Consider the following 27,354-nt stretch of genomic DNA (forward strand, 5'->3'; position numbering starts at 1 on the left):
ACATTTCAAGTGTTCAACTGAATATGGCTAGTTCATATTGCCTAGTACAGATTTTATAGGGTATTTCTATTTCCACAAATAATTCTGGAGAACAGCACTCAACTATGCTGTATTGTTTTCTTTTTATTAAATCAGCCTTGGTATAGATTTGTCCTCAGGTATATTTTTATCTTTAAAAAGCAGTCTTTGTTTCTGGACTTGGCAGGGGTTGATTGGGGGGTGGGTAGATCCTACCCAGAATCCTCATAGCACAGACTACCTCACTTTTCTTCACAAAGGCCCTGTTTTCTAACCTGATTCAGGACCCTTCCCGTCAAACCACTTATACCCTGTTTGAGGAGAGCATAGAGAAATATATCATAAAAATTCATTTTGTTTTCTTTCAAATAAGGCTTCATTCCCAGATTAAAAAAAAAAAAAAAGCCAGACAAGATTTGCCCAACGTAGTTCTGGAGGCCATCTTTTTAAATACAATTTTAAAATAGGTCTGGAAGACAAGGAAGGATTCCACCAGGATTGCTTTAGGACAGAGCTTCAATTGTCCAGTTTTTACTTAAGTCTTTACTCAAATCATAGGAGATAAAGCTGGGGGGAAAGATGTTACTATATCTTATAAAAAGCTTCTTTTTAAAGAAAACAAAAGACAAATCCAGCACCCAGACCTCAAAGTTCTTTGTAAACCAGAAAGAGAAACTGACTGACTGGTGGTACCCACAGCAACGAACTCCTAGTCTGCAGAGCCCATGCATGGTTGGTTAGTTTTGGGAGATGTACTGCCTGCAGGAGAAAGCCCATCCCTACCCTGTTCTGTCACTCGCCTGCCTGCCTGCCTCAGCTGGAACCCAGCCCAGCACCCACAAGTGTGGTGGGAAGAGGACTGCCCAAGGGAGAGGGAAGGCAGCGATCCTAGCATGGGGCTACCAGTCTCCGTTTCCGGATACATGCCCAAATCCATTCTGGCGAGACCTGCTGAGCACCAGGGCTCTTATCCCTGCTTCCCAGCACATGGGTGGCTGAGGCCACATCAAATTCCTGCACCAGGTCCCCATCGAATGCCACAAAGTAGCGTCTGAGACGACTGAAGTCTGGTGTGGAGGGCGGCAGATAGAGCCGCACCCCAGTGAAGATGTCCAGCAGCACCTGCAAATGCACAGGGGTCACAGAGGTCACCACCCAGACAAGCACAGGCCAGGGGTTAGGAGGTCAGAGCAAGAGCAGAGATGGGAGGGAGCCTAGCGATCAGAACAGAGTTTACTGGAGAAAAAGCATGAATATCAACCCTTATCTTCCAGCCATTCTGAATTAGTTCTGAGTTCCCTCCATCCTTAGCTTAAGAAGGAAGGTGAGAGTTTCAACGCTGGGAACATGAAGATGGGAAAAGTATGTGTTCAGTAGCTGATGACCAGTGGCTCACAGACTCGGTGATGTTGCAGTTCACTCTGAATAATGGATTGGGGCCAAGAGCCCTACTCATTACTAGTTTAAAGGCTTTAAGCAAGGAGAGATGGGAAGGTCTGCAGGGTGTGTGTTGGGGGGTGGGGGGAGGGTTGAGCGGGGCAGGCTGAACTACAGAATTCCATGCTTATTCTTGGCCTAGGAGTAGGGACAGGGCACAATTACGAGGTACAGTGATCAAATGCTATTCTTCTATTTGCCCATTGGGGGCAATTAGTTTCCCTCCCATGTTTGAGCCAGTTACTGGCCTCCAGAAGTGTTGTCAAACTGAAGACTGACAAGGCAGGAGTACAAAAGGGGAAAAGACTCAAGGTGGGAGGGCAGTCACCAAATCTTTGCCCTTTTCTGCTCCTTGCTGGCTGGTCCTTCTCCCAACCCAGGCACAAATTCACACTGCTACAATCCCACACCCATACTGAGCTTTCTCCCTTTTAATGTAAGGTGTCACTTGGGACCAGCAGCCTAGGCTGGGCTGTTCTATCTCCTGCCTGCTGGCACGGCTCTCCTTCCTCTCTGCTCACTGGTCAGCCGCCTCTGCAAGGCAATAAAAGGGTAGAAGGTAGCGAACAGGCACTGCTGGCCTTGCCCTTGGCAGAGGAGCAACTACATTGCTATTCTCATTCTCACCTTTTTTGTTTGGCACGGGGTCTCATCAGGCGCCTTCCGCTTCTCTCCCACTTTCACAGAAGACTTTACAACCTGCTGCTGTGTAGTCAGCTTGTTGCCTGCAGAAGATTAAGTTGGAATAAGAACAAACAAGAGGGTAGAGGGAGCTGATAATGGCCCCTGAAGACAGGCCTAACTTCTGCTATGGGTGAGAAAGGAGGGAAGAGTTAGAAACTCAGCCCTTTAGCTCAAAAGTGGTTTATCTCTGTATCATGGGCTCTTCCTTCCAAGGTCTGTCATTCAGAGGTTGCCTAGCAGAAAGATTGGTGGACAATCAGTGCCAGCTATGAGATAGTTTTTTTCTTTTTGTTATTTTGCCTCCAGGGTTATTGCTGGGGCTCGGTGCCTGCACTATGAATACACTGCTCCTGGAGGCCATTTTCCCCATTTTGTTGCTGTGGTGGTGGTGGTTATACGTGACACAGAGAAATCGAGAGGAGGGGGAGAGAGAAGACACCTGCAGACCTGCTTCACCGCCTGTGAAGCAGCCCCCCTGTAGGTGGGGAGCTGGGGGCTTGAACCAGGATCCTTAAGCTGGTCCTTACGCTTTGTGCCATGAGCACTTAACCCTCTGCGCTACCATCTGGCCCCCTAATTTGAGATTTTTACTTGGGGCTGGGTGGTGGTGCGCCTGGTTGAACGCACATGTTACAGTGCACAAGAACCTGGGTTTGAGCCCCCAGTCCCCACCTGCAGAGGGAAAGCTTTGCAAGTGGTAAAGCAGTGCTGCAGGTGTCTCTCTGTCTCTCTCCCTCTCTGTCACCCTCTTCCCCCTCTCAATTTCTGGCTGTCTCTACCCAATAAATAAATAAAGATAATTTATAAAAAAAAAAAAAAAAAAGATTTTTACTAACAGAATGAGAAGAAAGAAAAGTAGAACAATACTAGCATATGTGGTACCAGGACTGAACTTGGGACCTCGCCCAGTGTTCTTGCACCACCTCTGGGGCGCTTACCGCTTCCTTTATCATTCAGCAAACCCTGTCCCATAGCCACTTACCAACTTTGCTATTAGGGCTACTCAGCTTCCCTCCTGTTCTCTTCATATTAGGAGAGGATCCGGGGGCTTTGTGAGACACAGCAGGCCCTGAGGTGCCTTCATTCTCTCCGTTGCTGCCCCCTGTCGTGGAGCTCTCCTGCTCTCCAGACAGTACAGTGAAATCTACCCTCTCCTTGGAGAGCTGGTACAGTTCCTGAGGCAGGGAGAGGGAAGAGTGGTGCTATCATTCTTTCCCCAGCCACTGACCTCAGAGGTATGCATGGCCTGTTTAAGGTGTCTATGACCAGGGGATAAAGAAGGTAAAAGGGCAAATGGCAGGAAAAAGTTCACCTCCTCGGTAGTTCAGTTCTAAACTCTGGTCTTGTTTGAGTACTCAAGGTACAAATCACTGTTCTCTGTTCCCAGGTTCTATCAGCAAAATAGTGCCTCCCTCTGCAGGACCAGGGCTGTTCAGGGGGCCTGGTGGAAGCAGAACACTACTTGTGATGTGAGGATACTCTGCTTAGGACTTGTGCAGGTCCTCTGCTATAGTTCTGGCCCCTTGACAATTTGGGATCCCTTTTTAGCTGTCTTAGTTCCATTTCAGTGTAGTGGGGGAAAGAAGACAGGATACGTGTATATAACTAAGAGCTGGCACCTTGAGTTGAGGGAGGTTAGTGGCAGATTTCCAGTCCTTGTCATCACGGATTCGGGTACAGCGAGGAAATCGGATGGAGATCCCATCAGCTGTGTGAGCCTCAGATCTGGAGAATTCAGCCCCTGTGATCTCCCACACAGCAGCTTTCTGTCAAGAGTTAAGTCACACAGGCCACTCACTAGTTAAGAAGAAAACACTTCCCAACCAGTTGCAAGCAGTACAGAACAGTTAAAACAAAGAAAAGCACTGATTAACTACTGTTGCTGCTGATGCTGTGCGATTTCTCTGGGTCTCGGTTTCTTAGAGTTACCACAAGAAGGGACTGGGTCAATTCTCCTGTGGTAGGAGACAGGTTTTCTTTCTCTATATTGAGGATGATGCCTCAGTGTTGACTGGCTGTCCTCATACTTGCCACTTGTCTGAACAGTCCAAATGCCCATCCCTGGGTGAACTGTGAGGTTGAAATGCTGACTTTCTGACACTAGAGAACTTGCAAATTACAGAACCACAGGCCACCAGGGCTGATACCTTTGGGTCTGGAACAATGAAGTCAGGATAGTAGATTTTGTTGATTCTCAGCCAGGTGGGTATCTTGTTGGGATCCTAGAAGAGAAAAGATACTGTCTTTGACTGTTCCCAACCTATAACAAGACTAACCCTCCCGTGGTCATAGGTTGCGCATAGAGGTGACTTAGCAGAAAGGACTGTGACCCTGATCTCTCATGGTCTTCCCTGCCCAGAGATGGTGGCCTAGGATGGCATGGTACAGGCCAGTTTCTACAAAATAGATACTTGGAGACTTATAAGAACTGGCATTTCCCCACAGTCAAGCAGCAGCTCTTTCTGTAGAGACCGAGAAATGATACCTATAGCCTATTTTGGCAATAACGTCCAGTCTAGAGGCCCAGGGCTCACCTTGCTGATCTTCACCATCTCCAGTTCCTTCTGCAGGCGGGCAAGCGTCGCATCATCATGGCCTCCAGAACACTTGGTTACTGTGCACCACTTCTGGCTGCCTGGGTCATAGCAGCCCATAAGGAAGATGGACATCATGCCACCTGAGAGGGCAATGGGCTAAGCTGTGGGTGGAGTAAGGTTCTGCTAGCCCCACATGCCCAGAGAAGGGAAGCCAAGTAGAGAGGAAAGGGCCCCGGCATCATCAGAGTGACTGCCAGAGTTCACCTCCTGATCTACCTTTTTACTAGCTGTGTAACTTTATTTTAAAAATATTTTTATTTGAGAAATAATGGTTTACTGTACAGTTATTAAACATGAGTAGTTTCTTTTTAATGATTTTTTAAATATATATATTTTAATATGTACTTATTCCCTTTTGTTGCCTTTGCTTTTTTATTATGGTAGTTATTGTCGTCATTGTTGGATAGGACAGAGAGAAATGGAGAGAGGAGGGGAAGACAGAGGGGGAGAGAAAGACAGACACCTGCAGACCTGCTTCACCACTTGTGAAGTGACTCCCCTGCAGGTGGGGAGCCAGGGGCTCGAACTGAGATCCTTACGCCAGTCCTTGCACTTTGCACCATCTGCGCTTTAACCGCTGTGCTACCGCCCGACTCCCTTAAAATATTTTTATTATGCTTATTTATTAGATAGAGACAGCCAGAAATCAAGGGGGGGGAGGTGGCAGAGAGGGAGAGAGACACCTGCAGCACAGCTTTACCATTTGCAAAGCTTCCCCCCTGCCAGTGGGGACCGGGGGCTCAAACCCAGGTTCTTGCACAGTGTAACATGTGCATTCACCCAGGTACACCACCACCTGGCCCCTCTTTTTAATGATTTTGTTAACGAGAAAGATGAGAGGAGAGAAAGAATCAAGCATCACTCTGGTACATGTGCTACTGGAACTGAACTCGGGCCTTCATGCTTGCGAGTCCAATGCTTTATCCACTGTGCCATCTCCTGGACAACAACCTGTGTAACTTTAACCTTTATAAGTTCCAATTTTCTCTTCAGTAAATTAGGGATAACCACACCCAATCTACTGGGTTCCTGTAAAGAGTAATAAAAGTAACTGAAGTGTCTGGCATACACTGTCTAAAAGAACAAGCTTCTCAAACCCCAGCTTCCTCTTAAATTAGGAAATTTCAATTCCTCTGAAGAGAAAGCTATCAGGCTTGGAAGAAATAGTAATAAGCTGCCTTGTGCCAAGTCTCAACAGGGTATTCTTTTCTGACCTTTCCCTACTCGACTTTGTTGTTCCTACATAGGCCTGCCTTGAGGTGGCATGGACCTTACTGGGGTTCCCAGTCCCAGAATTTTGGAAATCCTGACAGGCTGTGTGGCAGATGCAGCCAGTAAAAAGATAATTCTTTATCTCAAGCAGTACTTCCAAAGAAGTACCATCCCAGGGATCAGAGACCATCCTGACCTTTGCTCCCTTGCCCATAGAAGGCTCCAAGGACCACCAAGTCAGCTGTGTCAGCCATGGCCCCCTCGTTCAAATAGTCTTTCTTCACTTTCAGCCAGTGTCGCTTTCCAGGCTCATATGTACCCTGAGGGGAAGCAAGAGATACCACACTCCAGGAGACTAATCTCTTCACATGACATTCCAGATCTATCACAGTGCACAGCCCATACTGGGAGAGACCAGAGGCTTCAGGAACTGCAGGAGACATAGATAAAAACCCACCCTCCAGATCTAGAACAGACTTGGCCACAACCTAGGAAGTTCCCCTCAGGGAACCAACCACCTCACACTAACATCGCCATCTGCTGGTCAGGGATTGGGGGAGGACTTTAAAGTCTGCAAAGGATGTGATCCACCATCTTACCTTCTTGTCCTTCAGCACCAGCCCTTCCAACCCCTCCCGGATCACCCGGTTTATCATGTCAGCCAAATCTGAAGCTTTCTGAGGGAAAATAGAAATGTTGAAGGTGGTGTGAAAACAGAAAGTGCCATGTAGTAGAGGCTGTTCCTTCTAGTACACTAGTAAAGTACCCACTGGAGATATTCCCACTTAAAAACAGGGACCCTCCCAACCAGAGAACTGCTTTAGCTATGAGACATAGCAAGCCTGCTTAGGTGGGGCACTTCAAGATATGTTCTCCTGAGTGGAGACTAGTAGGATGCCATCCATAGGAAATAAAAAACTCATTCTCCCGATCATACCTGACGCACGGGCTTCCGTCCTGCTTTCAAACACAAGGACACTATCTTCAGTGGCCTCTTTGCTTACCTTAACTTCTTTCATTTCTGAGAACATGATCCGATTGGGAATTTCAACCATGTTGTCATGAAGAAACTTTCGCCGCTCACACAGAGGCCTAATGAAGGCAGGGATAGGAAAACTGTGGTCAGGCTACTCTCAAACCCTAGGAGTTCTAAGGAGCAAAGGAGTCCTAGTGTTTCCTAAAGAGTGTCCGCTATGGCTTAAAGCACTGATGCTTAACAGTTCGGCCTGCTAAGGGCTCTCAGAACTCCATGACTAATGAGGAATATTTCAATTGAGACTTGTGGAATAAAGCCACTTCATCACTATAGTTCCTGTTTCTTTAGCACACCATAGGAAAAGCGGAGTCTAGCCCAAATACTGTACACATTCTGGTGCCAACTGAAAAAAAAGTTTCTGTATTCCCTATATCCTGTCCACCCCTAGCCCAAGACTGGTGGATTCTTGGGTCAGCAGGCTAAGCTATGACATGAAACCCAAACCCACCAATTCTTTCTCCCTTCCTCTTTCATATTCAAGGATGTGGGCCAATGTGGGAGGCATGTTAGCCAAGGCGACTTGATGGTGTCTGTGGTATCCTTCAGTTGTCTCCTGTCACTAACCCCTGCCTAGAGCTCCTAGATACAAATGCATGTGTCAGCACCTCCATTCCACTGAATCTCCCACCTTTCATTCTATGAGCTGAAAATATGGATTCCTTACCTATCCATTAAGCTGACATCATTGAAGTAAATACAATCAAAAACAAATAGGCAGACATTAGCATCCTGGAAGGCAGCTTTCTGTAAAGAAAAGTAATAATAGGTAAATGAGGAGCAAAAGGCAAGAAGGCATAAAAATGGGAAACAGCAGTCCAGTGCTGAAGCCCCTCTGAAGCATTTGATGATAAAGTCCTTTCGGTGCTTTAAAATTCCAGAACCACAAAGCTCAGAGCAGATAATCTTGAAAAGAATAGCCAACCCAATGAAAACCTCGTTATCTATACTAGCTCCTTTCTTGTGGAAAAGACAAAAGCACATCTAAGCTTAGGATCAAATTCAGAAGTGAAAAATAAACCTGGCCTGGTGAAATAGTTCACTTGGATAGTGTGCTGCTTTGCCATGCCCATGGGTCAGGGCTGAGCCTGGCTCCCTGGCACTGGACAAAGCTTTAATGCTGTGGTCTCTTTTCCTCTCTCTGCCTCTTTGTCTCTGTCTCTATCTGAAGAAGTCATGCAGAAGTAGTGAAGCTCTGGTTACAACAAAAAAGAAAAAAGAGGGGAAGAATGATTATCCCTCCCCATTTAGGCTGACATACATGCACACTCACTTTTACATATTTGGCCATGGGCCAGTACCTTATGCACTCCCAGAGTCCCAAATGGCAGTGGTTTGCCTGTCTTGTTGTCAATCAAGAGCACCTCTGAGTCCAAGATCATGCTTTGGCCTCCAGGAAAAGCCTCAGGAATGTAATCCTTAAAGTGAGCCACCTAGAAGCAGAAGAGTCACTTAAGTCAGGAAGGGATGGGCAGAAGGAACTGAAATATAAGTCGTACGGAACAGAGTCCAGGTCCAAAAGGAATACAAAACACTAACACCTGTAAGACTAGATAACAAGTAAGACAGACCTAGGCCTTGCCAATCACCAAGATAAAAGGAACACAGGCTGCTTCAGTACCTCTGTCCAGACCCAAGAAGGTGACCTGTACTGAAATCACTTTCAGTGGACTGCAGAGAAGAGTTAAGAAGAAGAAGGAAGAAACAGGATGTAAGTATATAGCAGAGAAGGTAGAGAAAAATTGAAGGGAGACAGCAAAATGATTATGAAAAAAGGTTTTTGGGGCTGGGCAGTGAATGGCATACCTGGTTAAGTACACATGCTATCGTGCACAAGGACCCAGTTTCAAGACCCCAGTCCCACCTGAAGGAAGCTTCACAAGTTGTGAAGCGATGCTGCATGTGTCTTTCTCCCTCTCTATTATCTCTTCCCTCTCAATTTCTGACTCTCCAATAAATAAATAAAATATTTTTTAAAAAAGAAATGTGAAAAGAAAAGAAAAAGGAGGGGACCGGGTGGTAGCACAGCAGGCTAAGTGCACATGGCACAAAGCACAAGGATCAAGGACCGGCCTAAGGATCCCACTTTGAGCCCCTGGCAGGGTGGTCGCTTTGCAAGCAGTAAAGCAGGTCTGCAGGTGTCTATCTTTCTCTCCCCCCCTTTTTTTTATTTCTTTATTGGGGAATTAATGTTTTACATTCATCAGTAAATACAATAGTTTGTACATGCATAACATTCCCCAGTTTCCCATATAACAATACAACCCCCACTCTCTCCCCCTTTCTGTCTCCCCCTCCTCTCTCGATTTCCCTCTATCCTATCCAACAACAATGGCAGCAATGACAACAACAAGAGCACCAAAAAAATTGGAAAAAATGGCCTCCAGGAGCAGTGGATTTGTAGTGCAGGCACTGAGCCCCAGCAATAACCCTGGAGGCAAAAAAAAAAAAAAAAGAAAAACCAAAGAAGGAAAGAATGAATGTGGGGGGGCAGGCTTTCATGGCTGAGGCACCAAAGGTCCCAGGTTCAATTCCCAGCACCATAAGAATGGACAGTACTAGGGAGTTGGGCTGTAGCGCAGCAGGTTAAGCACATGTGGCGCAAAGTGCAAGGACATAAAAATCCCAGTTCGGGCCCCCGGCTCCCCACCTGCAGGGGAGTCGCTTCACAGGCGGTGAAGCAGGTCTGCAGGTGTCTGTCTTTCTCTCCCCCGTCTTCCCCTTCTTTCTCCATTTCTCTCTGTCCTATCCAACAATGATGACAACAATAATAATAACTACAACAATAAAACAACAAGGGCAACAAAAGGGAAATAAATAAATAAATAAATAAATAAATAAAATGGACAGTACCTAAGCGCACAAGCGCTAAGCGCACAAGGACCAGCTCAAGTAATACCAGCAATGAGGTACTGAGAGCATTACTATGGTCCAATATAGGCAGGGTCCACAGGTCATCATTACTTATGATGCTTGGTGCTGATAGGAAAAGTCTGCACAACCATCCCCTTCCATATCAGTCCCCAATCCCAGGCTATTACGAATCAAAAGCATATGAAAGGGGCTGGGCAGTGGTGCACCCAGTTGCGTGGCACACATTACAGTGTGCAAGGACCTGAGTTCAAGTCCCTGGCTCCCATCTGTAGGGGGGAAAACTTTACTAGCAGTCTACAAGTATGTTTCTACCTTACAGTATGCCTACTACCTAGAATAGTCCCTAATGCAGATTAAGCAGTTAGTAAATATCTAAACAAATAAATGAATGGCAGCCCAGTAGCCCTGTTAGCTCAGGGAGAACAGATATGACATGGAAACAATAACATCACTGCAAATCACTCCCCTGCTGGGCTCACTGCTTCAACGTCATTGTGAACAAGGGCCCATGGGGACTCTGCTCTAACTAACCCCCAGTCTGGGTTCTTCAGCTGTTCCTATTGAGCTGTTCTTATTGTGTGTCTTATTGAGGTGGTGACTGGTTTACTTTAAAAAAAAAAATTCATTCAATCAGAAAAAAATACAAAATAAATGCCTGCTGTTTATCAGAACTAAAATAGCTATAGAGATCTGGCCTTGAAATTCCTAGAAGTAGGAAGAGAGGGAGCAGTGGTGCACCCAGTTGAATGCACACATTATAATGCAAAAGGACCCAAGTTCAAGTCCCTGGTCCCCACCATCAGGGGAGAAGCTTCACAAGTGGTGAACCAAGTACTGCAGTTTCTCCCTTGTTATTTCCTCCTCCTAAATTTATTTTGTCCTATCAAATAAAGAAAAAAAATAATAATAAGGGAAAAAATGGCTTCCAGGAGCAGTGGATTCATTGTGTAGGCACAGAGCTCCAGCAATAACCCTGCAATAGTAGTAGTGGTAGTGATGATGATGATGATGATGATGATGATGATGATGATGGAAGTAGGAAGAGAAACACAGTCCCAGTGGAAAGGACGAAGTATACCTTGTGAGGCAGGACAGGCTTGAGGCTTCGGCTGAAGTAACTGAAGTGGTCTCTGTTCTTATGTACCTGGACTCGTTCCCCATCGTACTTGATCTCAGAGAACATGCCATTGGGACATTTCTTCATAGCATATTCAATGGATTTGCAGGCCTCAGCCTTCAAGTGGAAGAAAGAAAAGCCCGAAGACTTAAGAGATCCAATTCACTGTAGAGCAAGTAAAATTCCACTGACAGAGCATTTCATTTTTTTTTTCCTTAGCAATTTGCTATTGCAGGGTCAATGCCTTAGTACTAAACACACAGGTTATCGAAGCATAGGAAATAAATGGAGTACATAACAGTGAGGTTGGCAGAGTGGCATCTGGTCAGGAATCGATAAGACAGAAAAGGAAACCCAAGTCAACGTATCTTATGAAGCCAGGCTCTTGGAGACACTTTGGGGCAGGTCACAAAACCTCAGGAGTCACTTAATACATCCACCTGACTTCAGATAAGATGGCAGATAAACCATTTTAAGCAGATGCTTCAGAGGGTTTCAAACTTTATATAAGGAAACTTGAGTAAGAAAGACAAAGACTAAAAAAGGTAAGTAACTCATCTGTGATTCTATAGCATGTGTTGGCAGAGCCAGGATTAGAGCTAATGTCATGCTACCAGATCACACTCTTCCTCCCTTGCTTTTAATTCCCCACCATTAAGAACTGAGAAATACCCTTCTGCACCTTCATTCTTCCTTCCTCAAATTCCTCTAGTCAACCTACAAAGGCTATCAACATTCCCATCCCACTAAATCACTCATGCACAGGGTAGGAAACTTACAGGACCAGAGCAGTGTCCTTACCAGCATGGGCTGCACAGGGGTCATCAGTGAGGCCTGGATGCTCAGAATTCGTTTCTGGCCTGGTTCCTTCTCCTGCTCATTACGGAGGACCCGTTCCACCACATCCTGCAAGTTGCGTGAGGCTTTGAAAGCTTCATAGGCATTTGGGTCAAGAGCATCTAACCTGCCAATGTGGATAGGAACAGAGGGACAAAACTACCATATTTAACCTTACTGTTTTTATTTATTTTTTTTAATTATTATTTATTTAAGAAAGGAAACATTAACAAAATCATAGGATGGGGTGGGGGGGGGAACCTTACTATTTTTCACAGAAGTCTGTCCTCACACAGAGAGGAAGGATCCTATATATGAAATCCCTCCATATTGTTTATTTATTTATTTTTTTAAGAAAAATACTTTCATAGGAGGAAAAAATCCTTAGAAAGTTCAGCTCTTTTGAGATACTATGCCTAGGAGGATGCTGCATTAGCAAAGAGGGAGCTGGAGTGGGCAAGCAACCCACACTACATATTTTTTTATCATCTTTATTTATTGGGTCAAGACAACCAAAAATTGAGAGGGAAAGGGTAAAAGAGAGGGAGAGAGACAGAGAGACACCTGTAGCACTGCTTCACCACTCACAAACCTCTCCCCCTGCAGGTGGGGACCAGGGCCTCGAACTGGGTCCTTGCACACTGTAACGTGCTCTCAACCAGGTTCAGAGCTACCACCCAAACCCCACACTACATATTCCATACTTTTTTAACTTCATAAAAAAAAATTTTTATCATCTTTATTTATTGGATAGAGATAGCCAGAAATCTAGAAGGAAGGGGGTGATAGAGAGGGAGAGACAGAGAGACATCTGCAGCATTGCTTTACCACTCACAAAGCTTTCCCCCTGCAGGTGGGGACCGGGGTCTAGAACTTGGGTACTTGCACATTATAATATGTGTGCTCAACCAGGTGAGCCACCACCTGGCCCAGTATTCCATACTTTCAAGTGTAAAACTCTGTGAAAAGGGTACTGCTATTACTGCATTATGTATGAAAAAAAAAAAAAAGGAAGCCGAAGAAGGATGGGAAAAGGTAGAATTAGTATTCAAAACTAAATTGGAATCAGGCACAATCTAACAACAAAGGAAATTCAAGCTACCCAAGGAGATAGTACTTACACATGTTTTGCACCTGAGTTCATCTTCAGATCATGTTTGATCAACCTGATGATGCACTTAAGGTCATTGGCTGTACATCTAAGGGGAAGAGGCACATTCAACTTGGTCTTCAAAGAGTTTTCTATTTCCCAACTGATTTCACTGAGCCCACCCACACCAGGCAGCTCCCCACCTGGAAGCGATGTCCTGCAGAGCCTGTTGCTGCTCATCTTCCTTGGTGAGCTTGGAAAGACGCAAAAGGAATTCATCCACCTCCTGAATGGTAAGGAGGCTCTTGGCAGCAGGGGGAAAAGATTTGCTTTGCTCAAAGAAGACTCGGACTGTCTCTGACACATCACCCTGTATCCAATAAATAAAAATGTCACTGCTTTAACCCACCCAGAGTGACTCTCCCCAAGCCTCTGGGTTAAAGATGAACCAGAGATTTTAATCATTACTATCTCCAACTTGAATATAGTGAATTCACTAAAGAATCTATTTCACCTTAGGAAGGGCACCTCCACCCACTATAGCAGAGAAGGGAAGTAAGAACTTTTCCAGGGTTGAATCAAGTTTATTCCTATTTGAATTTTGTTGTTGTTGCCAGGACTTCACTGGTCTAGGCCAACTTTTTTCAGATACAGAGAGACAAAAGCAGAGTGGAAAAGACACCACAATACCAGAAGTTTCTTCTAGTGCTGTGGGGACTGGGCTTAAACCAGGGACGTGTGCATGGCAAAGCAGGTGCACTATCCAGTGAACTATCTTGCTGGCCTGTCTTGTATTTTGAGACAAATATGGTCACCAAATAATGGGGGTGTTTGCATAGAAACTTTTTGGGTGACAAGGCTGGGGTCATAAACAATTAAAAATTAAATGGTAATCCAAGGTATAAAGAGAAAAAAAATTAGACTCCAGTAGGAAATCTCAAATCCTGACACTTGAGATCTAGGTCTCAAGGCCGGAGAAGCAGTGCAGTATAGTACAAGACTTTCAAGCTTGAGGTCCTGAGTTCAGTCCCCGGCAGCACATGTACCAGAGTGATGTCTGGTTCTTTCTCTTTCTTCTCCTATCTTTCTCATTAAATAGATAAAATCCTTAAAAATAAATAAATAAAAGAGATCTAGGTCTCTTGTGGCTCTGCAGTAGTTTCAGTTCTCAGAAACTTACAGCTGTAGGCTCATATTTAGCTACCCTCATGATGGAAGCTTGCTTAAAAGGATTTCAGTTTTCTAAAAGATGTGCCCCAACCAGAAGAGAAAGATTACAGATGCTTGGCTTAGCAAAGGCCCACCTGGAATATCACCTACCCTCCCCTTCTCTGACCTGCTCTAGGTCTCGTGCCATATCATCTGAGTTGCAGTTAAAAATGCGGCTGAAAAGCTTCACAATCTGCTTATCATTCAAGTTGTAAACACTCTTAATAACACCTGGCAGCAGCAGTTTCACTGTGAGGTACATGTCACCATGGAAACCATCTGGAGACAGAAGAAAAGAATCCTTCTTCAGAAATGGAGTTTAAACATGTAAATTTATAAATTCAAGGAATCCAAAGTGATCTCTTATCACTGCCTGTGCTCCCTTAGCATCCTGTGTATTTCACCAGGTTAGGAGAGGTCACAGCTTTCAGTGGCGGTGGTTGATGGGTCTGCCTCATCTTTAGCCTGTGGATGAACTCCCAGAGGGCAGAGTCATGATATGACTTCCACTTTAGTGTACCCGCTAATGAGCACATTACAGATGTTCAATGATGATTTGTTAGATGAAGAGACAAGAACTGAAAGACTTTATTCCAAGCTATGCATGTGAGTCATAAAAACACAATCAAATGTGTCAGACTGTGAATTTCCCTCTTGGTGAAATGGAGGGTACTTCTGGTCTCTTTGGGGCAGGGTGAGGATAGAGGAAGAAAGATGCCAATATTCTGAGTGGACCTGGCTTCATGCTTTGCTAGTCTGTGCAAACTGAAAATGCAGGGGTCTTTGTTAAAAATTATTAGTAAGTTTACAATGGTAATATCAAAGAAGTAAATGAAGCATAGAGTGGCCTAGGAGGTAGCACAGTGGATAAATCACAGTGGACAAATCACAAGACTTGCAAACATGAAGTCCTAAGTCTGAGCCCTGGGACCACCTATGTGATGCTCTGATTCAGTCTCTCATTAATAGATAAATCTGTAGAAATAAACATATGAAGGGTAGAGCCATGTGTACTCTTTAGTTCATATGCCCATGAAGTCAGTCATGGCTCTAAGTTCTTCAGAAAAAAAGCCAACACCGGATATTCTAAGCCTTACCTCCTGCTGAGCCTTTCTGTAGGAAGTCTTGAATGATCTGGGTCTTTGTGTTGTAGCTTGGATTTTCAGCTACCATGGCACAAAGCTTCCGAAACTCTCGTAGCAAACAATCCTTATGCTTGGGGTCACATTTAGTTGAGGACAGACTTGTCTTAGGGGTAGGACTTACGTGGGCTTCCCCAGAGTTGTTGGGTTTAGCTATTAGAGAGAGAGAAGGGAAAAAAAAAAAAAAAAAAGGAGTGAAATAGCAGAGTTGATTAATTTTGCCTTGCTGGAAAAAAAAATCTAGTTCAAGCTTTTATGGATAAGAAGACCACAGTCTGAGAAAACTTCCAAAATCATCCCTGGTGGCAGAGCCAGTTAAAGGGCACTAAGATAGCCAGATCCCATCTGGTTATTCCCAGTGGAACCAGATGCTCCTACCTGCTCCATCACTACATTCTTTTCTATTCTTCTTATTTTTTTAATGGTGATATATATTTTTAATTAATTATTTTATTTTAATGAGAGAGAGCAAGAGAAAGAGAGAGAGGTACAGAGACTGGTCAGCTGTGGCTTAAGGTGATGCTGGGGATTAAATATGGGACTTCAGAGCCTCAGGCATGAAAGTCTTTTACCTATTATGCTAACTTCCCAGCCCCTATCTCTACTTTCTCCCTTTCTTCCCCCAACCACAAATTTTGTTGTATTATTATTACGTGTTTATCATTTCTACTGGGTGGTTAATGGTTCACAGTGTAGTTGCTGACACATGGGTATAATCTATCATCTCATCAAAGTTCTCTGCAGAACATCCTAACTGGCAACTTAAGTCCTTTTCCATCATCATGCAAAAGGACCCCAAAGTTTTGGGGTTTTCTGCCTCCAGAGTTATTGCTGGGGCTCAGTGCCTGCACTATGAATCCACTGCTCCTAGAGGCTATTTTTTCCCTTTTGTTGCCCTTGTTGTTTATCGTTGTTGTGGTTATAATTATTATTGTTGGATAGGACAGAGAGAAACCAAGAGACGAGGGGAAGACAGAGAGGGGGAGAGAAAGATAGACACCTGCAGACCTGCTTCACCACTTGTGAAGCGACCCTTTACAGGTGGGGAGCCAGGGGCTCGAACCAGGATCCTTCCACCAGTAAGTGCGCCTCGCACCATGGGCACTTAACACGCTGTGCTACCGCCCAGCCTCAACCCCAAAATTTTCTTTCCAAGTCTTTTACTTTGGTGCAATAACACCCCACCCAGTGCAAGTTTCCCCTCTGTCCTTATTTCTTAAATTCCACCTATAAGTGAGGTGGTGGTGCTGAGGCTGAACTTGGGACCTGGCAGATTCTCACACATGAAAATCTTGCATAACCATTGTGTTATCTCTCATGTAGTCTGTCGATCTTACTGTCAAAAATAAAAGGTAATGGAGGGTTAGGGTGTTATACAGAAAATTGAGAAATGTTGCACATGTATTAACTACTGTATTTTACTATTGACTGTAAACCATTAATCTAGTGGGGGTTGATGGCATAATGGTTATACAAAGAGACTCTCATGCCTGAGGCTCCAAAGCCCCACCAGGTTCAATCCTCCACACCACCACAAGCCAGAGATGAGCAGTGCTCTGGTAAAAATAAATAAATAAATAATTCACTGTTAATTAAAAAAAATAAAAGAAAAACAAGGAGCAGGGTTTTCCTTTCAGATACCTGAAAATAACTGTTTGGAAGGTCTGTGAATAATTTTGTTGTGTTGTTTTAACACTGATGAGAAAAAAAAGGAATCCCTGTCCTAGTTGAATGGAAATTTTCTTTCCTGAGGAATTAATTTTATTATATGCCATTCTGCTTAAAATCAGTTTCCGCAGCAAATGCTGGAGAGGGTGTGGGGTCAAAGGAACCCTCCTACACTGCTGGTGGGGATGTCAATTGGTCCAACCTCTGTGGAGAACAGTCTGGAGAACTCTCAGAAGGCTAGAAATGGACCTACCCTATGACCCTGCAATTCCTCTCCTGGGGAAATACCCTAAGGAACCCAACACACCCATCCAAAAAGATCTGTGTACACATATGTTCTTGGCAGCACAATTTGTAATAGCCAAAACCTGAAGCAACCCAGGTGTTCAACAACAGATGAGTGGCTGAGCAAGTTGTGGTATATATACACAATGGAATACTACTCAGCTGTAAAAAATGGTGACTTGACCGTTTTCAGCTGATCTTGGATGGACCTTGAAAAATTCATGTTAAGTGAAATAAGTCAGAAACAGAAGGATGAATATGGGATGATCACATTCTCAGGCAGAAGTTGAAAAACAAGATCAGAAGGGAAAACACAAGTAGAACCTGAAATGGATTTGACAAAACGCACCAAAGTAAAAGACTCTGGGGTTGGTGGGTGGGGAGAATACAGGTCCATGAAGGATGACAGAGGACCTCGTGGGGGTTGTATTGTTATATGGAAAACTGGGAAATGTTATGCATGTGCAAACTATTATATTTACTGCTGAATATAAAACATTAATTCCCCAATAAAGAAATTTTTAAAAATTTAAAAAATAAAATAAAATGCACAAACTGACATTAAAAAAAAAAAAATCAGTTTCCATGAACCTATTCACAACGTTAAGTGAGAACGTACTGTAAAATTTCTTTCTTTTTTTTTTTAAATTTTTTATTAAGAAAGGATTAATGAACAAAAACATAAGGTAGGAGGGGTACAACTCCACACAATTCCCACCACCCAATCCCCATAACCCACCCCCTCCCATGATAGCTTTCCCATTCTCTAGCCCTACTGTACTGTAAAATTTCTGAGTGAATCTTCTCATCTCCCCCTTGTGACCATTCACCAAATGTCCACAACTGTGCTGCAGAACCTTTAGCAACCTGGTTGCTGCTGTTAGATTCTTCTGTGGACTTATAAATTATAAATCTATGCTCATCTTAACCTGGAATCTAGAAAGGACTATAGGGGACAATCTCCAACACAATAATGTACAGCAGGCTGCAAGAATTAACATACTCTTCAACTCCTAGTTACTATCAACTTCTCCTAAACTCCTTCCTCAAACCAGAAAAATGCTGTCTAATTGTAAGATGGACTCTTCTGTATTTCTATATTCCTATCTTGGTCTACCATTTAAAATTCATGTTTTAAAGTAATAAAAATCCAACAAAATCAAGTACTGCTTCTGCAACTAAAGGAATTCCAATTCCAAAGTAGGGAGTATTTTTTCCCACATAGCCATCAAGCGATTCTTGGACAACAGTAAAGTGCCTAAGAATTCTACTCAATTCTGACATATAAGCATTCTTAAAGTTACAACACAGCAGCAATCTCACCATTTTGTTTGTTTTTGTCCTTGTGAGAAGAATAGAATAAACAAAGCAAGCAGTGCCATTCCCACTTCCCATATCTCAGAGACCAAGAAATGAGGCAGCTGGCTTAGGGGTTATAATGTCAGGTGACAATGCTAGAACTAGGACCCAGGTCCTCTAACTGCAAGTCTAAGCTTCTTACATTCCAGTAATGCTACCTCTGCTAATAACTTGAGTCCACATGTTTTGGCATTCTTTCTTTACCTGAGTCAGACACACGTGTCTCTCCAAACAGACACAAGGATGTCTCCAAGTAAGTAAAGGTATTGGGGAAAAGAGCACAGATGTTGGAATTAAAAGATTTCAGTATATATACTCTGTAATGAAGATAATGAGGCCAAAACTATCTGTAATGTGAGGCCATACATGACACTTCCCTTCTTCCATATTTTTACCTCCAACAGGGGCCAATTTAAGAATGGAATTTACTAAATCCTTGCACTAGCAAAAAGCAAGGAAGTAAAAACAAATTATAATCTCTGCCTAAATGCCTAACCCAGGTACTACTGCAGGGGGTGGGGAGGAGGCTTGATGAAACAAACATTTTGCTATAACAAAGATTAATACAAAGAAATGTTATACAAATGGCATACTGGGAATTAAGCCATTCCTATATATTTAAGAGGGAAGCAATTAATGAGATTAGACAGCACAGGATTTTTTTCACTCTCATAGTCCCAAATAGAAAAACAAGTTAACGGTAAAGCAGGTTTGCAGGTGTCTATCTTTCTCTCCCCCGTCTTCCCCTCCTCTCTCCACTTCTCTCTGTCCTATCTAACAATGACGACATCATCAACAACAATAACTACAACAATAAAACAAAGGCAAAAAAAAAAAAAGAAAAACAAGTTAAAAGGAAGACTATAATAGCTAAAGGAGTCTTTAGCTAGCCTATCTTACCTGAAAAGCCAGAAAATTTCCGGGGATTGGTATTGGTGACAAGTGAAGCACCTTTTGCTGGAGATGTCACCTGGCCAGTGGTCGTCAACTTAGCCTGGACAACAGCTTTCTTCTTTGGTGTGCCTGCTGCCTTAGAAAATAGATCTGTGGGATTCCAGAAGGAAAATATGCTTCAGTGAAAGCCCCCGAGAGAGCTACCAGAGAATCAACTAACTGTTCTTCCAGCCTTGCTTAGGAAGTTACAGTCATACTGTTACTTCCTACCTGAGTGGCAATGGCCACTCTTTGGAAAAAAGTAGGCAAGAGAGTATGGAAGAGGGAGTCTCTGGGAACAGAACTACTCCCCCTTACACTTTTTTTTCCTTTTTATTTTTTTTTTAAGAGACACACAGAAAGAGGCAGAGAGGAGAGCCAACAGCACCACCCTACCACTGGTGAAACTTCCCCAAGTAGATGCTCCTATGTGGTAGCCGGGCTTTCAAAACCAGGTCCTCATAGATGGAATGTGTATTCTTTATTAGGTAAACTATCTTCCAGCCCCCATTATTTAAATTTTTAACTTCTCAAAAAAAAATGTTATTTTTATTTTAGTAAGAAAGAAAGATATAGAGAAAGACCAGAGCACTGCTCACTGGTACAGGGGAACTCAACGTGGGACGTCTGGACCCCAGGTATGGAACGTCTTTAAGTTAACCATTATGCTATCTCCCCAGCCTGAGCTGCTCAAATGTTCATCAGCAAACTCCACCTCATCCCATATTTAGAAGTCTTTTGAGTTATCTGGAGAAAATCAGAAATTCAATCTCAATAGATAAAACTTGGGACCCTTAATTCTATGGTGTTAGTCCTAATTTACTGATAACAGAATGTCAATTTGGCATAGGCAGTAAAATTATCAAATTTTAATATTTGATTGCCAAGCATCAAATTTGGGATGGCAATATACTGTCCCAATATACCCCAAACACTACCTCCTGAGATGCCCCAGTGTGTGTGTTATTTATTATTGGATAGAAAGAGAAATTGAGAAGAGAGGAGAAGTAAAGAGGAAGAGAGTCAGAGATAATTGCAACACTGCTTCATCACTCGTGAAGCTTTCCCCTTGTAGGTGGGGTCCAGGGCTATGAACCTAGGTGCCTGCAAACTGAAATGTCTACATTTAACCAGGTGTGCCACCACCTGGCCCTGCCAAATATATATATTAACAAGGGCATGTTCACAAAGTCCGTCTTGAAATTCCCTGTTGGCCAAATATGGGACACTTAAGTACTGGATTAAGTACAGTAAAATTATAAGGCACTGGGAAAAATTATTTGCAAGCCCATATAGATAATAAATAATAGCATGGGGGTAGACAACACAGTGGTTATGCAATGAGACTCCTCATGCCTGAGGCTCCAAATTCTCAGGTTCAATCCCCCACACAATCATTAAACCAGAGTTGAGCAGTGCTCTGGTAAAAATCAATCAATCAATAAATAAAATAGACAGAGATGAAAGGAATTGTGATAGGTAATCTATACTTCAAAATGTTGATAGCATATAGGAAAAAATAAAGACTATGGAAATATTCCAGATTATAAATAAAGAGATAAAGTGTTGGGTGCTCACGTATGAGGTCGAGTTCAATCCCCAGTAATGCACACGCACTACTGATTCTCTCCCTCTTTCTCATACATAAGTAAGTCTAAGGGGGGGGGGGGCACAAACAGACATGACAACTAGACAACCTACCTCCTCCTCGTCTGGAATTCTCTATATATATATATATATATTGAGGCAGGAAAAGTGATAAAGGATGTTATTTGATCAAAAAAACTGGGACACAGATGGTAGTTTTAACAGTATTATAACAAGTATAAACTTACTGAAGCTGATAATCATACCATAGTCATAAAATAATGCTTTCATCCTTAAGATATGTACAGTGGGGCTGGGGAGCTAGCACAGTGGTTGTGCAGAAGACTTGTATTCAAGAGGCTCCAGATTCAATCCCCAGCAGCACCAACAGCCTAAACTGAGTGGTACTACAGATTAAAACACAAGCTACACACTGGGGTGGTGAAAAAACTCACCTGACTGACTACTTTGCCAGGTGAGTGACCCAGGTTAAAGTCCCAGGAACATCACATGGAGGTACTATAGCACTGGAGGAAGCTTCGTTACTATGGTTCTCTCCCTCTATTTGAAAAGTCTGCAGTGGTGAAACCCCAGCAAGGATAAACATTAAAAATATCTCCCAGACATACCTTGGGTCCACCAGCATGTTAGTTGTCAGGCTCAGGTAACAACTAGTAAAGTCATGGGTCTCTTGGAATATACCTAAAATAGAACTGGTTCTCTAGCTTTTTCCAAAATGGAGACCCCAAATCTCATCTGTAGTATTCTTGCTTTTAGGTTCATTAGTCAACAATTTGTTCTGCTTTTTATCTTAACTCTTTTTCAGCCACCAGGTTTCAAATGCTACCATGATGCCAACCGGACTCCCCTGGGCAGATGACCTCACCAATGTGTCCTGGAGTCCCACATCCCCAGAGCCCTGCCCCACTAGGGAAAGAGAGAGACAGGCTGAGAGTATGGATCGACCTGCCAACGCCCGTTCAGTGGAGAAGCAAATACAGAAGCCTGACCTTTCAACATTCTGCACCCTATAAAGATCATGGGCCCATATTCCCAGGGGGATAAAAAATAGGAAAGCCATCAGGGGAATGGATTAGATAGAGTTCTGGTAGTGGGAACTGTGTGGAGTTGTAGCCCTCCTATCCTATGGTCTTGTCAATATTTCCATTTTATAAATTAAAAAATAAATAAATAAAAATAAGGGCCGGGCAGATAGCATAATGGTTATGCAAAGAGACACTCTCATGCTGAGGCTCCAAAGCTCCAGGTTCAATTCCAGCACCACCATAAACCAGAGTTGAGCAGTATTCTGGGGGGGGGGGGGGGGGGAGTAAACAAATAGTGGTCCGGGAGGCGCAGTGGATAAGGCTTTGGACTCTCAAGCATGATGTCCCAAGTTCAATCCCAGGCAGCACCATGTACCAGAGTGATGTCTGGCTCTTTCTCTCCTATCATTTCTCATGAATAAATAAATAAAATATTTTTAAAAAGGCAAACAAATAAAATGTAAAAATAAGATATAGACACTGAAGGCAAAAGGCCATGGTGCATGCAACTTACTCTCAAATAATACAAGAAAAAATTGTGTGTATGAAGAGAGACTAAAGAAACAGTGCACATAAATACAAATAATAGGGGTGGGGTAGATAGCATCATGGCTATGCCAAGACTCTCATGCCGAGGCTCCCAAGTCCCAAATTCAATCCCATGCACCACTGTGATAAGCCAGAGCTGATCAGTGCTCTAGTAAAAAGAATAATAATACAAATAATAGTAAGGAATTAACAGGTAAATCTGGGTAAACATTAGCATCTCTGTACCATTTTTATTCTTGCCACTTTTCTGAGTTTAAAATTATTTCCAAATAAAAAGTTAACAGAAAAAAATGAACTTTTCATTTTCTTCTCTTTTCTAGTAAGAAAACAAAAAGATAAGCAGTATTTTCCATCCAACCTGCAATATGCTGACTTATCTGTTCTTTCTCATTATCTTCCAGTTCTTCCCAGCCTTCCAGCTCTGTGAGGTCCTCGATTTTTTTTGTGGTAGCCCGAGCCCGCTCCAGCTTCTCAAACATGCACTTAATGTGGTACCATTCTTTCATATCACCCCCAGACTCTGAGAAGGGATTGGGGACCACTTTGCCAATTCGGCATACACCCTTCACTATCTTTTCTTTGCATTTTTTGCACCCAGCTGTGCCACGCTTGGCATAGTCCACACAGAACCGTTGCTCAGCCATCTCACAGGGGCCACTGCACAGTCCCACATGCAACCTTGGCAAGTAAATCAGGCAAGTGGCATGTGGTCTTAGCTTGCTTCCTTGGAAGGATAGAACACGCTTTCTTCTCTGGAGGATGCTGTGCCCATGAAGTAGATCTGTTTCTGACCACTGGCTGAATTGTCTGATGTCACGCCAGCAATGTTGTTTTCGGAACAGGAACAGTTCTTTTTGGCTGAGTGCGCGGAGAGCTGATGGGAAGATCTTGGAAGCCAAAGTCATACAGCTGTATGGAAGGGTGAGAAGCAGAAAAGGGGAGATATAAAAGAAGCAAGGACTCCAATTTATTAAAAGGTCAGAACCCTATTTAGTCTATGCTAACTAGCCAAATATATTCCCAACTATTAAAGGTCCACTGCTATTCTGATAAAGAATTCCAATACTGGGAAATACAGTTTGCTAAAGGATATCCAATCAATGTATACATGTATATCTAGTCAGTCATCATCAATGGAATCCACAGAATATGCTAGTTTTTTTCAGACCCCATCAGCAAACCCTGGTAGTCAGTTATAAAGGATGATGACCCATAGGTATTACAAAACGCAGAAGTTCTTTTTAATCAAGAAAAAGCTGCATTACATTCATAAATTTTGTAATGTTAAGTATTTGCCTGTGATTTAATCATAAACCCTATTTTTAAAAAATCTTTTTATTCATAAAAAGGAAACACTACGAGTCGGGTGGTAGCGCAGCGGGTTAAGTGCAGGTGGCATGAAGCACAAGGACCGGCGCAAGGATCCCGGTTCAAGCCCCCGGTTCCCCATTTGCAGGAGAGTTGCTTCACAAGCAGTGAAGCAGGTCTGCAGGTGTCTATCTTTCTGTCCTCCTCCTCCTCCTCTCTCCATTTCGCTCTGTTCTATCTAACAACGACGACATCAATAACAAGAGCAATAATAACTACAACAATAAGACAACAAGGGCAACAAAAGGGAATAAATAAATAAGTATTTAAAAAAGTAACTATGTGGTCCGGGAGGTGGCACAGTGATAAAGTTTTGGACTCTCAAGCATGAGGTCTTGAGTTCTATCCCCAGCAGCACATGTGCCAGAGTGATGTCTGGTTCTTTCTCTCTCCTCCCATTTTTCTCATAAATAAATAAAATATAAAATAATAATAATAACTACAACAATAAAACAAGGGCAACAAAAGGAAGTGAATATATAAATAAATGTTAAAAACTTTTTTAAATATTAAAAAAAAAAGAGGGGTACAACTCCACACAATTCCCACCACCAGAACTCCATATCCCATCCTCTCCTCTGATAGCTTTCCTATTCTTAATCCCTCTGGGAATATGGACCCAAGGTCATTGTGGGATACAGAAGGTGGAAGGTCTGGCTTCTGTAATTGCTTCCCTGCTGAACATGGGTGTTGACTGGTCGATCCATACTCCCAGCCTGTCTCTCTCTTTCCCTAGTGGGGCAGGGTTCTAGGGAAGCAGGGCTCCAGGACACACTAGGGGGGGGGGTCATCTGCCCAGGGAAGTTAAGCCGTATTTTGAGAGGCAACTAAAAGTCACCTAGGGGAATCCGCGGTAGCACAGCGGGTTGGGCGCACGTGGTGCAAAGCACAAGGACCGGCATAAATCCTGGTTCGAGCCCCCGGCTCCCCACCTGCAGGGGCGTCGCTTCACAGGCGGTGAAGCAGGTCTGCAGGTATCTGTCTTTCTCTCCCCTCTCTGTCTTCCCCTCCTCTCTCCATTTCTCTCTGTCCTATCCAACAATGAGGACATCAACAATAATAACTACAACAACAATGGAAACAACAAGGACAACAAAAAGGAAATAAATAAATATTTAAAAAAAAAAAAAGACACCAGGGAGTCGGGCTGTAGTGCAGCGGGCTAAGCGCAGGTGGCGCAAAGCACAAGGACCGGCATAAGGATCCCGGTTCAAACCCCGGCTCCCCACCTGCAGGGGAGTCGCTTCACAGGCGGTGAAGCAGGTCTGCAGGTGTCTATCTTTCTCTCCTCCTCTCTGTCTTCCCCTCCCTCTCTCCATTTCTCTCTGTCCTATCCAACAACGACAACAACAATAATAACTACAACAATAAAACAAGGGCAACAAAAGGGAATAAATAAAATTAAAAAAAAAAAAAAAAAAAAAAAAACACCTAGAACCAGACTACTTGGGCTCAAATTCTTGCTACCTGACTTTCACTGCTCTGTTCAATTCCCTCAAGTGTAAAACTGTGGATATCAACATCTAACTCAAGGGGTGTTTTTAAAAAAATTTTTTTTTTATTATTTATTTTCCCTTGTTTTGTTGTTGTAGTTATTGTCGTTGTTGATGTCGTTGTTGTTGGATAGGACAGAGAGAAATAGAGAGAGGAGGGGAAGACAGAGAGGGGCAGAGAAAGACAGACACCTGCAGACCTGCTTGCTTCACCGTCTGTGAAGCGACTCCCCTGCAAGTGGGGAGCCGGGGGCTCGAACTGGGATCCTTACGCCAGTCCTTGTGCTTTGGGCCATGTGCGCTTAACCCGCTGCGCTACCGCCCGACTCCCGACAAGGGGTGTTTTTACAAATAAAATTCTTAGAGTTGGCCACACAGCAAGAAATGAATAAATGGTTCCCCATGTGCAATTAGCCTGTCTATAATCCAGCAGCTTGGATTGGGATGCTGAAGTAACTGGATGGCGAGAAACTACAGGAATCTCTGCATGGCACAGTCTGCAACTTTTTGTGCTCATTATAGCCTATCTTTCTTTCAGTCTCTCTCCTTTTTTTTTTTTTTTTAAACAGAGAGAGACCACAGCAGGGAAGCTTGCTTCAATGTAGCGGGGACTGGGCTCGAACCTGGGCAAAGCAGAGCATAATCACAGTTCTCATTTTAAACATACTGGGATTTATTTTCAGTCTGCACACTGCTTTGTAGTAAAACTGCTACTTTATCATGAAAAGCACGCTTTACTTATGGAGTGCAATACACTAGAAGAAAGTGGGCAGGTGGGAGTCAGGTTTTAATAGCCTATGTTACCTTTGGGTGATTCTTTAAACTCTTCTCAGCCTCAGTTTTCTTTCTAAAACAGGGGACAAGACTGAGTGTTGTATAAATTAATCTAGGTGTCGGGAACCATGTGGTGGCACCCCCTGGTTGAGCGCACATGTTAAGAGTGCACAAAGATCCAGGTTCAAGCCCCTGGTCCCCACTTACAGGAGGAAAGCTTCACAAGTGGTGAAGCGGGACTGCAGTTTCTCTGTCTCTGCCTCTGCTCTCTCAATCTCTGTCTCTAATCCAATAAATATCTAAATAAATAAAAGAATCTAAGCGTCGCAAGATGGCTGGGAAAACTAAAATCTGGTGGTTGTCGGTGGTGCTGGTGGTGGGGACTCTAAACTTGAAAAAAAAACCGTATACAAAATGTAAGTATATTGGGAAGGGGGGAGCCCGGGGGGGTGCAGAAGGTGTATATTTTGCATGAGCGTCACAAACACTAACCACCCCAGAAACTGCGGCCCGCAAGGGGAGGTCAGGACAAGTTAGGCTCCGCGTGGTGCTGGAGGAGAGGCGGCCTGTGCAGCAACCCCCGCCCCCGCCCCGCGCTTTCACAAAGAAAGGAGCCGGCCAGGGACCCCACGGCCGGGAGCTGGGAGCCCTCAGCTCCCACAAAGGAGCCCCAGCGCGGCGAGCGAGGGTCCCGGCCGGGGCCATGGCAGCCCCCTTCTGGCCCCCGCCCGCCTCTGGGGGTCCCGGGGAGACGCCAACCAGCCCCCATGCGCTCCCGGGGGGCGCCACGTCACGGAGGGTGTGCCCCGGGGCTCGGCCCTGGGTGGGCGGGGGAGGAGCCCAGGGGCCGGCCCGCGAGCCACGCCGATCCTGGGGCCCCCGGCCGCCGCCTCCCCACCGCCAGGCCGCCCCTCACCTGCCTCTCCGGCTCCGGCACTCGCCGCAGGCCTCGGGATCAGGAGCCGACCGGCCGCTGCCTGCCCGCGACGGTTGTAGCGTCTGTCTCTTTAAATCCGGGTCTTTGTGCGGGCAGCAGCGCGCA

At 44.1% G+C, this 27,354-nt stretch overlaps 1 protein-coding gene across 2 annotated transcripts; it reads right to left on the reverse strand.

Annotated features, from left to right (window-relative positions):
* Positions 1–103: 103 nt before the first annotated feature.
* Positions 104–27,354, reverse strand: LIG3 (DNA ligase 3). Of its 2 annotated transcripts, none has more exons than XM_007516936.3 (20): positions 27,229–27,354; positions 23,036–23,586; positions 19,463–19,606; positions 15,206–15,403; positions 14,236–14,387; positions 13,103–13,269; positions 12,931–13,008; positions 11,774–11,936; positions 10,934–11,089; positions 8,283–8,414; positions 7,649–7,728; positions 6,953–7,040; positions 6,548–6,625; positions 6,145–6,268; positions 4,674–4,816; positions 4,287–4,361; positions 3,759–3,905; positions 3,122–3,314; positions 2,083–2,180; positions 104–1,140 (listed from the first exon to the last, which is right to left on the reverse strand). In XM_007516936.3, the coding sequence occupies exons 2-20, from the start codon at positions 23,580–23,582 to the stop codon at positions 907–909; spliced, it is 2,997 nt and encodes a 998-aa protein (XP_007516998.1). In that variant the 5' UTR covers positions 23,583–23,586; positions 27,229–27,354; the 3' UTR covers positions 104–906. The 2 variants fall into 2 exon arrangements, with proteins under 2 accessions (XP_007516998.1, XP_060059943.1); XM_060203960.1 differs by lacking the exon at positions 104–1,140 and adding an exon at positions 1,163–1,989.

This window comes from Erinaceus europaeus, chromosome 12 (assembly GCF_950295315.1).
Source record: "Erinaceus europaeus chromosome 12, mEriEur2.1, whole genome shotgun sequence".
Lineage (NCBI taxonomy): Eukaryota > Metazoa > Chordata > Mammalia > Eulipotyphla > Erinaceidae > Erinaceus > Erinaceus europaeus.

Bases quoted from the DNA above. Each gene is read 5' to 3' on its own strand.
- LIG3 (XM_007516936.3), bottom strand. From the start codon at position 23,582: ATGACTTTGGCTTCCAAGATCTTCCCATCAGCTCTCCGCGCACTCAGC. The intron at 8,415-10,933 runs GTATACTTCGTC...TTCTGCTTCTAG, and splicing joins AGCCTGTCCTGCCTCACAAG to GTGGCTCACTTTAAGGATTA. The intron at 6,626-6,952 runs GTAAGCAAAGAG...ATTTTCCCTCAG, and splicing joins CAGAAATGAAAGAAGTTAAG to AAAGCTTCAGATTTGGCTGA.